The 13,723-nt window shown below is 43.9% G+C and overlaps 1 protein-coding gene across 35 annotated transcripts in view; it reads left to right on the top strand.

Annotated features, from left to right (window-relative positions):
• The first annotated feature begins 1,507 nt into the window (after window positions 1-1,507).
• The window catches only part of RyR (Ryanodine receptor), a 46,947-nt gene continuing 34,731 nt past the window's right edge, over window positions 1,508-13,723 (top strand). For 22 of the 35 annotated variants that reach the window (XM_076368580.1, XM_076368567.1, XM_076368599.1 and 19 more), the window contains exons 1-2: window positions 1,508-1,902; window positions 5,120-5,543. In XM_076368580.1, coding sequence (XP_076224695.1) covers window positions 5,490-5,543 — 54 coding nt within the window. In that variant the 5' untranslated portion in view covers window positions 1,508-1,902; window positions 5,120-5,489. Of the gene's footprint in view, window positions 1,903-5,100; window positions 5,544-13,723 lie in introns of all 35 variants that reach the window. The other 13 variants (XM_076368589.1, XM_076368591.1, XM_076368597.1 and 10 more) reach the window with 2 other exon arrangements.

Below are 13,723 nucleotides of genomic sequence, written 5' to 3'. Positions count from 1 at the left end.
TAAAAAGTTACGCTATTATCGTAACACATTTTCCTTTTTTTCGTTACCTTGCTTTATCTTGATATTGATAAAAGTTGAGTTACATATTCTGAAATTTTCCATGGTATTATATGAATAATAAAAAATACGCGTTTGACATGAATTCTTTAAACTAATAACATATCGTAATTTTCTGTAAGTATAATAAGTTAATTATAATTACTACAAAAAGTTAATTAAATAATTCATTGAATTACATATATTGTGCTTCTCGACAAGATTTCTTTCTCCTTTTCGATATATTTTTACAGTAATATAATCTACATATATATTTTTATAGTAATACAACATAATCCTGCCCTCTAGCGTTAATCAGAATATCACTTTCAACATCCAATGCGCTGGTTTTGTACGAGTGTCCCAACGATTAAACAGACTCATCTTGTGACAAATACTATAGAAACGAACGAGGCTGTACCAGCAGCCGAGAAGCAGACGGAAAGATCAATAATTGCAGAGAATCTTTATACCGTCACTGATGAGGTGTCCTCATTTGTAGTCGAGCTATCTCTAGTCGGTGATATTATGTTATTTCTTTATCCTCAGATGTCATTTGAATTTAATTTTCAAAATACAACAAGTGACATATCTTGTAGCATGTGTTCTTCCATTAGCATTTCTTGTGTTACAGTGTACATAGTCCTAAAACTAATTGTTTCATTCGAATAGAAACCGATAATAAGTACCAGTCCTGTCGGTATTTCAGATCCACAGTCACGAAAGTTAAATTTCATAAGAGATGTTTACAGACGTTAGATCTGTAGCTTATAAAATATTTCATTTGTTCATGCACATTGCGTCCATATTTATGACGTTCCTCCGTCGGTACGTCTCATAGGGGTTGTTTCCAGGAAAACACTTCTGCTGACCCCTATCGGCCTTTCTCGCAAAATCTAAAAGAATTTCCAACCCGATATAAAGGAATTTAACAATCATTGCTCATATTAACGCGATAGAAACGAAATTACGAAACTGATTCGATAACGATGCAGAAGAACATCAAGAAATCCATATATTCTTTACATAGCTTTTACATTCTGACGTTTTAACAAATCCTGATGATCCACAAAGGAAGAATCATCCAAGATCACACTGAAATCATATCATACTACTCGATAAATAACTCGATTCCTCATCTCTTTGTCATCCTACATTATTGCAGCCTCCTCTATCCACACAATCATGATTTCACAACGTGCCCGACTCGTTAAAAGAAACTAATACTCCGCATACTGATTAACACTTTCAACAACACCGGAAGTGTCAACAGGAAGATTATCGAAAAACCACGCACGTCCAAATTTCAAAGTAAGAATCCATCGGTCCGCGGAAGATCCTCCGAAGCGACTGGTAATGAGACTGACGATCGGTTTGACGGGTGACACGAAGAAAGTCGCAAAGTCGTGTTTCGTCTGCGGCGTGTCGCTCGAGGAGAGCCAACGCGGGCTCGGCTCGAGGCTGAAAATAGCATCGGCGGAGTCGCTCGCTCGCTTCATTCCGCTCGGCACCGCGCTCCGGCAGACCCGCTCGAGCCTCGATACGATTTTCGTCGGAGGGGCCCGATAGAGTGATCCGAAGAGCCCAGGACGAACCCCGAAACGAACAATCCGGCTCGAGCAGTACGACTCGACCCCCTGGCTCGGCTCGAGGTTGATTCTCGAGCCCCGAGAATCAAGTCAAGTGTCGCGCGAACATCGAATTTTGTACTATCGACCTTCGACCCGCATTCGAAGAGATTTAGTGTCGCGGGCCTGGCTACCCGAGGTGATTGAAGAAGGTCTTCTGGATCGCGGTCGTCAGTTTCCGCGGGGAAGTGAATCGCAGTGGTACTGGGAAGAAAGCAGTGAAGTTTCACTGGAAAAGGTAATGCGGATAATGTGTTACCGGTTTGCGTTTCGCGGTGGTCAGTTGGTCGGTTAGGAGCGATCGACCTCGATGCATTCACATTATGATAACCGCCAGCGCGGGTGGAGCGTGTGCGTGTACGTGTGTGGGTGTTCGCGCGTGAGTGAGTGAGTGCGTACGGGCTGGGCAGTACGCGCACGGTGCGCCGCAGGCAAGTTTCTCGAAAAGTGGTGGCTGTTTAATTACGGACACGGCCGAGCAGATCCTCCCCGCGTAAGGTTGCGGGGTTGAATACAGGTACTCGGAACAGCTGACACGCCGTGTTACTTTCCACGGAATTTCTTCTATGTATTCAACGGATGTTAACCCCCCTGATCGGTTAAGACGCTGCACGCTCTTTTCCCCCCCTCGCCCCTTCTCTCTCACTCTGTATTAATTTATGTAACTCCGTCGACCGGGATTCGAGCAAATTTCTCCGCGTGAGTTACCTACCCGGTGCTTCTGGCAGACGGTTCCCCGAAATTGCGAAATTCTTGAGGGACACGGGATACATTGACGCGGGGGTTTTTCTGCGCACCAATGACAAAGTATATTTTCTCGCTAGGAGCCGCGAGGATCGCGCCCGAGGAAATATTTAGCACGGGAACAATATTTTCCGTTGATACGTTGCCAGTCGTTTCTGCCGTGAATGATTTATCAGCGGTTCGGTTCGGGCCGGGCCGGGCTGAGCAGCGCCGCGCCGCTCGGTAGCCGCCCGCCGCGTCTTCCGAACTCTGCACCCTGGACCCGCGGTGAACCACGTGTCCCGGAGACGATCGCGATATTATCCTTAACCTTCGATCGGCGCATTACCGTTTCTAATTCGAGCGGAAACACGGCCGAGCGGTGTGCGCGCGTGTATCTCAACGACGAGTGCTGGTAAATGCATCTATTTCTGCCTCGTTGCTGGAAATAGACATGAGAATGAAATAGGCTCGGTCCTCTCGGCGTGCGTCTGTCTGCGTCGTAGTAGCCTCGCCGCGTTGTCATCGTCGATAATATTATTTAATTAGCTGATTCACGGTACAACGGCGCTCATTCTCGGAATATCGATCCAGCCGAGGAGTGCGTGCAATTGAAACACGCGGCGCTCCGGATTACTACGTATCCTTCCCACTCGAGCAAACAGTGTAACTCATTCGAGGCTAGGATTTTTGTAAAAGATGCTACCCAAATTCTGAGACTTTCTTTCAGTTTGTATCGTAACTTTAAAAAAGGTTTTTGGAGCAGTGTCAGAACTCGTTATGAGGTTTTAACTTGAAACTAATACAAGTTCGAATCTTTAAACATCTTTAGTTTTTACTTTATTTGTGCGAAGTCTGTCTTTTTTATTGAATACTGAATTACACACTTGGTGTGTAATTGGTGTTGAATAAGTGGTACGGATTCGCACGGTCGATCGGTTCTTGCTTAGTTCAATGCTAGAAGTTGGTTTAATAGCCAACGTTTAATAAATTGAACAGCTATTTTCGAGGGAAGTACGTAAATGAATATATATTAGAATAGAAGTCGTCCGATGATTAAATGAATACACTCGTGCATATTTTGAACCAATCGCATCTAATATTAACGCATCTAGCGTTAATTGTGCTTTCATGGGATGCATCATCCGGTTCGCTGCATCTATAGCGCAACAGGAAGTCTTTTCGTTCAGTGAGTTACGTCCTTGTATCTTACGTTGCTCCGGAAGCGTCATGTGGGAAGACGGGACGCTCGAGAACTATTTTTACTTAAATCATCGCACGCTGGATTTCTACGTATCTAAATATACTGGCTTCCATGCCGAATCCCTTTCAGTATGATGCCACTTGACCATGAATGATTGTCAAGAATTAATCAGCGCGTCAGCTCCATTTATCCTTTCCTAGAGTGGGATATATCGAAAAGATCACAGAGTATAAATTTAGTTCAGGTGTAATAAAATAGTCAGTGAAACTATCTTCTGTTTATTGACATTGAACATATTTTCAGAGTGTTCCTAATCTGATTAGTTATGGAAAGAATAAATATGTACAACTGCATCGAATAAGATTCGCTTGGAAATTCAAAAATAAAATTTCGTGAAACAAAGTCGTTTGATGTGTCAGTTTGATCAGTTTCATCGAATGAAAGGTTAACAGTAGCGATCACGTATCATTGACGAGATTAGCAGCCTTGTGTTTCGTTTCGATAAATGATCAGCTGCTTTGTGCTACGTTTGCCGCGAAAATAGCGTTGAACGGTTTCTGTCGCAGTGTTCGTATCGAATTGCGTATAAATATACGCGTTTCTAGTTTCGAAACGCACGAGAAGCAGTCACGATTCTAGGTCACCATAATTACTTGTCTCTACCTGGCGTCCAACTAAGCATGACACGATCCAAACTTTCCCGCTCGTTACACTGACTTCTTTTCCCCACTGGCATCAAGCTTCGTTGCCGAACACGCACAATTTTCTGTTGCCCCCTCCTCCGTTTATTTGTTGATTTATTGGGCAATCTCACCCTCCACTAGCTTCGGTTCCGATAAACGTCTCGCAATATGCGAAAATCATTCGATTCCTACGTAACAGATATCGATAAAATTGGAAAAATATCCGCTCAGATTTTCGAAGACTACGTTTGGAAACGTTGCCTCAAAAAGTCACAGAAAAGGAACAACGCGTATTATTTTCCGAAATATACCAAAAATTAATTAAATTCATGTATCCAGAAGACATCCTTTTGCCAAATGTGATGACTTCTCATTTTCTCTTTAAAATTAACAAAAAAAAAAATGAAATGCCGAATTATCAAATCGTTGACAATCGGAATATTACAAGAACGTGCCTCAAACTACCCAATGAATCTTCGATCTCAGTTTTCTGAAAAAAATGAACTCGACGTAACGAAACTATTCAGCGTACTTTCATCCTGTGTCCTTGCATGGACTCACCCCTCATCTAGTACAACCTTACAAGAACCCGGTAGTGTCACAGTTCGAATATCCCATTCACCTTTATTTTTCCCAAGGAAAAAATCCGAGTCCTATTCCTCATCGGGCAAGAGATCGCAAACTTTTTAACGAGCACCGTGCACGTGCATGCGTGGCGAGGGAGAGAGTGTGTACGGGAGAACGCGGTGTAGTGGGATCTCGTTGAGCGGAGCGGTATATCGCGGCGGTAACGACGGAATTTCGAGCATGCGGAATTTGATTGAAGGGAACGGGCGCTTGCGCAGGGGTTTGTCGGCGTTCGCGCGAGCCACCCTCTCGGGGCCAGTAGCGGCCGATCATTGGGTGCACCATCAGAGGTTAGAACGTCGCCGACGCTGCTCGTCGTCGTTGACGGGACAGGATACGTGTTCTGCAGCCGGGGCCGACAGACCGCGACCGCCGACCGGAAAGGGCGAGAACAACGGTGGCCGGAGAGGCGAGGGCAAAACATGTCGAAACGTGGCCGCGTGTGACCATCCCTCGACCTTATTGACTACGGAGGTGGGCACGGTCGAAGTGAGCCGCGTAAGAGAAGCAGACACCACCTAGATAAAGCGAACGGAACGCTCTCGGGGCGAGCTCCTCGTCCAGGTTTCGTGAAAACGTACCGACGGGATGGCTGACAGCGAAGGTGGCTCCGAGCAGGATGACGTATCCTTCCTCCGCACGGTGAGTTTCTCGTTTCTTCTGTTCCCTATGTTCTGTATCCACTTGGAATTCTAACAACTCTATATATTCAGACTTAATAGCCCTATTATTACATTAATCTGTTCGATTGCAATCAAATGAAAATATTCTACTGCTTCCTATCGAATAAAAATATTCTGCTCATCTCATATTAGAAAATCAAGTAATTGTGTTTATTATCAGAGGAGATACTCAGTTACAAAAATGAAAGGATGAAACAGAAATTTTAGTAAATTCGTGAGCAACCACTGATCTGTTTGATTCTGTAAGAGTGTATCTATTAGAATGAATATCTGTATTTTCGGAGGTAAAAGTCACGCGGGTGATATGCTGATAAACGAGATGTGTAACGTATCACGTGGGTGGGTGTATACCGTGGACAGTGATCGAAGGATAACGGTGTCCGGCGATGAGAGAACGTGTCTGAACGGAAAGATGGAAGACAAGTAAAGCAAGCCGCCGGTTAACGGTTGCGTCTCTCTGAGCGTGTAACCGACGCAGAAACGCTCGCCCGCGTAAGAAGTAAATCCTTTTAAGCAGGGTTAAAGTTAGCGCGTCATCGTTGTGTAGCTGCGGCTCGATGTTTACAGCTTTATCCGTCGTCGGCCGTAAAACCGCGGTAGTCTTGCAGAAAATCGCAGCCCTTTTCCGCCGCAAAGGAACAAGAAGAAAGGTTAGCGCGCGCGCTGGCGGGGAGAGATTCAATGAATCGTGGAGGAAGCACTTAAAGTTCCCGCGGCGAACGACCTTGACCCCGTTACCGGCGGCAAGGATCAGGCAGTAGCATGGTGACCGAGAAGGGTAGCCGCAGCCTTGAGCTTCCGTTAAGCCGCACGCTCCGCGGATGCCCGCGACTTTTTAATACTCGCCCCCCCCCCTAAATAAAAATACACCAGCGCGGTACGTGGGGTTCCGTTAAGGGAACGTTCACCAGCCGACACATGCGTGTCGCTATCGATTGCCACCGGAGTTGTCTCCTTTATTAACGAAAAACATGTATATTTGTTGCACAGAAGGTACAGAGATGAGTATTGCTCGATTGTTGCACACGACACGGACGTGTTGGACGAAAGATCGCTTCGACGCGACAAGAGCGTTCTTGACGATTGAACGAGTTACTTTTTTTATATGCAAGACAGGGAACCGGTACGTTAGGTGTCCTTCGGATCCGCGTCAAAATTTTCGTCGTCTCACCTTTCAATCTGCTGCTTACCGTTACCAAACGCTGGATTCCCTTTGTCACGAGAGAGTGCCTTGATACTCGCTCCACTTTCGATCGACGTCAACCTTGATTCCGTCTCAGATGAAACCGGTGGATCCACCGGTTCACCTTCTTCTACGTTTCCCGCATCTACGTTGATACTTCTCTGCCATGCGTATGTACTTCTTCTTGTGGCTCTCAGACATGCAACACCATCTGCGACCGGCCTCTCTAGCTACCACTGCCACTCGCTTTCCGGGTGACTTGAAGTACATTTCCAGGTAGAAAATGATGAACGGGTTGGCGGACATGATGTTTTGCCTCCTCTTGCGCCTCCTTCGTCGGGGTTTGCAGGAACAGCTTTTCTTTCCCATACGACGGGATCGGCGCCGGGATTTTCGGGATCGTCGGGAACGAGGACGACAACCGCGACGGGAATGGCGACGCGATCGACGACGTCGGCTTCGTCGCCGACAGCCTCTGCCACCCCTCTCGACTACCTCATCGGTGAACGGTTTACTAGATTCTTGATTGGCGTCCGGTTTCGTGTCTTTCCTATTGGAACGTTGACAATTATTGGGGGTGAGATTGTTTTCGTCGCGAGAATCGTGTTTTCGATAGCTTATGGCTGGATGTTTGCTGACAGCCGAGGGTTCTTTAATTTGATGAATATCTCTGTGATGAATACAATCGTTTCGACTTACGAAGAGCTAAAAGAAACTAACTAACCAGTTAGATTCTAAAATGGTTAAGTTTTATAAGAATTAAATATACCATCAAGGTAACATTTTGAACTTATAATCCAATAAAATGTAATGTAAATTACGAACGGAAAGATCCTTAACGTGCCACTGTAATTTTAACACGCTGATTTAAAATTCCAATACAAATCCTTGAGGGATTAACCAGTAGCTATATACAGATATTTAATTCCAGCTAATGCCAAGAGTGGCTTTTAATCAGAATTTCTCGTGAGCCATGATTCGTACGTGCAATAGCATTCGAGAATCGTGTTTATTTTCTGGAAGCGAAGGAGCCAAGCTTCCAAGATCACGGAGGAAATTACTATGCTGAGTGTCTGGAAGCGGCGTGTCACCTTCGATCGCGCCGCTTAACGGTCGACCTCTCTCATTCTAAGCTCCTCCAGCTCGGAATACAATTGATATAGTCAGGGGCGGAGAGAACTTCGGAGAAAATCGCGCGCTAACGAAATTATATCGTTTGATCGCCGTTTCCTCTTAGCCACTGAGCACTAATCGAGGCTTTATTGTGACACGCAAACATAACCGAAGGACTCGCTCCCTTGTGCCATCGATCCCTCCCGAATTTTTACGACGTTTACCTCGAAACTGAGTAAGTACCGTAAGTGAAACAAGAATTTTACGAGTGCGGAACGTTACCGGGTTAGTAAGGGTTTCCAAGTCCGCGTGGGAAACGACTCGCGGAATCGATTGTTCGACCGGGGATATCTAATCAGCTTGCAGCTATTCGTTGACCCTCTCTATACGTGAGCACGGTTTAAGTAGGCATAAACGTTCGGGCTTGACGTTCGAACATTGTCAAAGATAAAACGCTTTTTAGATATTTTCACAGGATGACATTTTGAAAGTATTGTAAAACGAGTTTGACGCATGAAAAGTATAGAGCAAGTTGCGAGATTAAAGAAGCTTTAAAAATACGCTTGCAGCTTCTGAAAAAAAGGTTTACTTACTTTACTTATACCTGAATTTTTCAATTGAATGCATCGTAATTAATTATAGCATTAATTATATTCAACAAAATAATGAATATGTAGTGGATAATTAAAGAGAAATTTAAAACAAGCCATTCGAAAGCCCATCCATTTTTCGATGTTTGAAATGATTATATTCCTTTAACCCGACGACACGGAATCCTCGTTCCGATCGATTCTGCGTTTCGCGAAATCGCGTGAGGAACACGATTCCACGAGATCCACGATAAAATACGATCCATTCGGCGGACGCAGGATCTGTTCCGATTCGCATGTTGGCCTACCGAACGTGTTCCTCAACCGACCAAATTTGCGATCGACTGGTGGCCTCACCTTTTTTCCATGCTGTTTTCGTAATCGTAGATCCGTCCCATGGTCTGGTTACTGGAAATTTTGTGAACGGAAATTTACTTGAAAATTTGATGGGTGTGTCCGAAATCCGAAATGTCCTAATGGCCGAGAAACATTTGAAGTTTTCATTGGCCAGTCTCGCTCGCCCCGTGTATCGAAACGAGTCGAGCATCGATCGCAACGCACCGCACTTCACGCATCCTCCCATCGGAATAATTCGATTGCCTTGTGAATTATTTTCTTGCCGACGTTATTTTCCACGATTAAATTCCGAAAAAGTTTCGCTCCCGTGGTAGAGCGCGGGAATTAATAACAACGCTTTAATCTCTCGGTACGGATTAAAATCGATACAACCCTTTGTAAAGTTCCCGTTAACCTTGTACTGTACATGCCGCCGAGAATGGAAGCGGCGACGTAAGTCATTTTCATCTTGTTTTCACGTTACAGATATATCCGGCGGTAATTCAATTGTCGATTTTTTATTCACCCCCTTGCTATACGATTCGTTCCGCGACGTATCTCGAGTGGATTACTGTATCACTAATGATTACCTATTAAAATTATCTACTTATCATAGCTGCACGTTTAACATTCAATACACGCACATATAAAACTCAATTTAAAGTCATTGCTGGATGCTCAACTTAAAATTATAAAACGAACTGCAAATTCGCATACTAAAATTTAAAAAAGAAACGCAACGATCCACTAGCATCTGAAACAGAAGCAAAGATACTTGAACCTCAAACGTTCCTTCGCTATTATCGATAACATGAAAAGAGCGACTGGCCACAAGTAAATTCCCCTCACAACACTAGTGACAATCGAGATTTAAAGACCTCGAGAACTGTCGAAAGTATTCGTAATTTCGTGGAAGCCAGTTACATGTTGATAGAGTGTGTAAACAAACAAGCAACGGGCGCGGGCGGGAATCGCGCGGCGAATTGTGTCGCCGAGAGCACTCTGCCGCTGTGTAATGATCATTAATTAAGTCAACAGCTGTTGGCTTGGTACCGTTCCCCGCGGAACAACAGCCGTCCGTTCTCGCGCGTCCTAGCTCGGTCCTCGGCCAACCGTGAACGAACGGACATCGACAATTAAAAATAATTCTTAATTGCGGGTCGCGATCAATCTTCACGGCGCGGCTCGGCACGGGCTCTTCTCGCCTCTCTTCTTTAAGAGCGTGGCGACAGTTAATTTTAGCGATCGCTGTTGCATTGTTCCGCATGATCAATACGGCTTGTTGCGGCTACCTTTTCATTAAAGATTCCACGTCGAAAAGCGGCCGCGTAAGTTAATAACGTGCCGACACGCGCCTACACGCGCCGTGCCGTGTCGGGCCGGGCTAGATAGTGCCGCGAACGTTACAAAGCTGTGGCAACCGGTCGTAAATGTACGCGACCGCGAATGGAGCATGCCGGGCAACGGGGCGATCGCCTTTCAAGTGCGCCAAGAGCTCGCTAAAATAATGGAGATATCGATCGGTAATTAGCCACGCCGTCCGAGTAATACATTCCTTTGTTTCCGAAGCATGACAACGAAACCCATGACGGAACGAGCTTTGTTTTCCCCGTGGAATTGCTTTCGATTCAATCTGCCGAGCGTAATATCGAGCATCGCTGAGGACGGTTGGAAATTACTGTTATCTCGAGCGATGGACCATTCGCGTTGAAATAATCCGGCGATCGTGGAAACTGATTACTTTTCCACGATCCGAATCCGGATTTCTATCCGTCCACATTAAACAGTATTTTTTTGAGGTTGAATCGTTTCATTGAAATTTAGATTCATCGCTTTCTGCTCTTCATTTCAGAGTCGTTGATTAGTTAAAGCCATAACCCGATTGTTTTGGAAGTTACGAAGATTTGTTCCAAATATCGACAACGCGGAGTGTCTCCGAGGCCTGAGGTCTTGAGAGTTTAGAGTTCACGTTTCCCTTGTGTAAACCTACATTTCTGAATTTAGGGCTTTCAAGGTTATTGTAGATTGGGTCACCCAAGTTGTCCTGATATTAGGTACGACTATAGGAAGTTCAACACTATGACCTTTGAAAACCCATCGACCATTTTTAGGTAACTTTTAAAACATGGTTTGACAAGAAATTTGTTTATGCAATGTCATCGAATATGTTTATCCCCTGAAGAAGCATAATCCTTATCATTTTCTTCTATCTTCAATTCCAACTTGTTTCTCGAAATTAGGGGTGGAAGAATAACAAAAAGGGTGATGATTCGGAATGTGCATCCATATATCGCTAAAAATTATGAACACGATTTCCAGAGCTATGAGCATGAAATCAGAAATCCATGAAATTAACCGACCCCGCAAATCCGGTGTAAAACTATAGAGGCACTTTAGCGTATAGAATAATAAATGAAGTAAACTCGTATACGTGCCATTCAACCCAGTTTCAGAATTAACAAGAGCTCTATATAGGAACAACTTCTTTTCAGTCAGTGAACCCGTATGCCTGAAGTAGGTTCCGCGTATAGTATTATAGAAACGCATCCGGCACGTTTGCTTTAATATAATTTCGACGAAAGCGGAGCGTCGCGACGCGCGAGGCCAGATCCCCGCGGTGAACACAGAAGACCGGCCGATGATTTATGTTTACTCTTCGCGGGGACGAAATTGCGCCGGACTATCCCACGGCAAAATATATTCGCACCCTTGACCTATACCGCAACACGTTGCAGCTTCGATCGCACTTGATTCCGCGGGCCGATGTAAATAATCAGTTCGCTAGCATTTTCCTTTCCATATCTTCCGCCTTTTCTCAAACATTTTTTCTTATCTTTTTTTCATGCATTTCGTTTTCATCGCCCATTTTTCAATGTTGATTTTTGAATCTTAACTTATATCGGCCAGCTGTAGTTATCAACGACAATTTTGGTACTTCGTTACTTTGTCAGTGTCCTTGGCAACTCGCTTTGCACAAGAATTCAATATTTTTGGTGTGGTTTCGTATAACACTCGAACTTCTTTATTCCGTCTGTGTTTCTTGGAACGTTTACCATATTCGTCACGTCGTCGTTTTGTCCCAGTATTTTCCCTCGACTTCTGCACTTCCGGAATTTGATAATTTATTCAACTGTAAATGGAGTGTGTAGCAAGTTCTATAATTTTCACGAGACTTCTCGTTCAATTAAATAGTTACGTTTTAAACTGGCGCACCTCGCATTTACTATAAGTCGTGTTAGCATTGTCTGTTATTTTCCGTTGAAATCGTTGTACTTCCTTTTGACGTTCCACGTCTCTACACATTTTCTTATGTTCTTTTCTATCTGTTTGTGTTTGTTTCCATATTACCCTAGATTCTTGTTCAAATTACTTAGTTGCCTGTTTTATACCTTGGCAAAATGATAGTCATGACGTGAGTTTACTTGTAGCTTATTTTGCAGCTTCATCTATCGATTACTGGCTTGATATTCCTTGACGGTGTAGAAACCAAAAAATATTACCGAAAATTTTTAATTCAGTTCAATGTTTTTGGATAAATCTCGCTGACTGATCTTACTGAACTTACAATTTTCACTCCTAATCACTAGAACTCCAGTTGAATCATTGTATCCCATTCTGCTGTTTTACACAAACAAGCATCCGCGTAAGGAAGTATGAAGAAGGTGGCAGCGACCAAGAAAATTGAGCGTTTATATATACGTTAATAACGCAAATGGGTTGAAAGATCACAACGACGATCGATCGAGTAATTTTTCGTGGGAATTGCGCGGGGCCGTTTCGATAGGACTCCGATGAAGCAAGAATGGAGAGTAACTCGCGGGCAGGCGGAGAAAATCATCAACGCTAACGTCGGCCGAATTTCCGAGAATTTTTGGCCGTGTCGTGCGCCGGAAATGCAAATTACGGCCAGATGAGTCGCGTGCCGTTTCGCATAACGCAGCTTATGTTAATCCGCCCTCCAACGGGCATTATTTATGAATGCAACACCACCGCGACGTAGGCGTTATTTCCAGTGCGTTTAGGAACGGACACGCGCGTGCCGCGTTTATCCGTGCGAAACAATACGGAAACCGGTCGACAGGGGAACGGAACAAATTTAAAGATTAAAAAACGACACGGAATTTCAAACGCCGCCACGCGCGGCACGACAATTATTTCCTCGTCATGTATAGTTTCGTTACGGTTGTTCGCACGATTTTTATACTCGCCGTTTCGTTAGTCGATACGCGTTACCTATTACTATTGTCTTTAATACAAACAATGAAATCTATAGGAAATATCTTTTACATTTATTTTTGGAGTTACTAATATCTATATTAAACCCTTTCTACCCGATTCGTTTTACAACTGAGCTCACCAGAGTTATTTCATTATTAATGATTCGTTGGAAAAGAAACAACCGCAATATATACAATAAATTTATGTTTACTTCGAACATGGAATATTGATGAAACCGACGCTGTAATTGTAAATAAATCGATTGCACTCTTGTTTTTTAAATTGACCTTGAAACCATCGGCACAAGATTCTTTGGATGCCTCTGTATGAGGCAAGGGGTTGTAATTTTTCTTCGAATATCTTTAGAAAGTTGGACATATATACGACGTTCATTTTCATTAAAAAAATCGGTCTCTTTATGCAGAAATTTAAAAAGCGAACATCAAGGACGCTATAATTATGTTCTTTGTCCGTTAGAATTTCACTACCGTCTCATTCTGAATTTCTCTTCTTTCTTCCTCCGTGAAGAATGCGTGCAAAGGACTGCCGGGTCTCCGTGTTCCTCCATATTCATAATTGAATATTATTATGCTCTGCCATTAAAGAATATATTCGTATAGAAACGGTCGGAGTTACTTGTTTATCCCAGTTACGTGGTGCGACCTGCATACTCTAAATTACCGAGCACTAGAGTTTTCC

This window comes from Nomia melanderi, chromosome 6, assembly GCF_051020985.1.
Source record: "Nomia melanderi isolate GNS246 chromosome 6, iyNomMela1, whole genome shotgun sequence".
Lineage (NCBI taxonomy): Eukaryota > Metazoa > Arthropoda > Insecta > Hymenoptera > Halictidae > Nomia > Nomia melanderi.
Note: the sequence above shows the minus strand (reverse complement) of the source record. Positions and strands in the feature narration are given on the sequence as shown.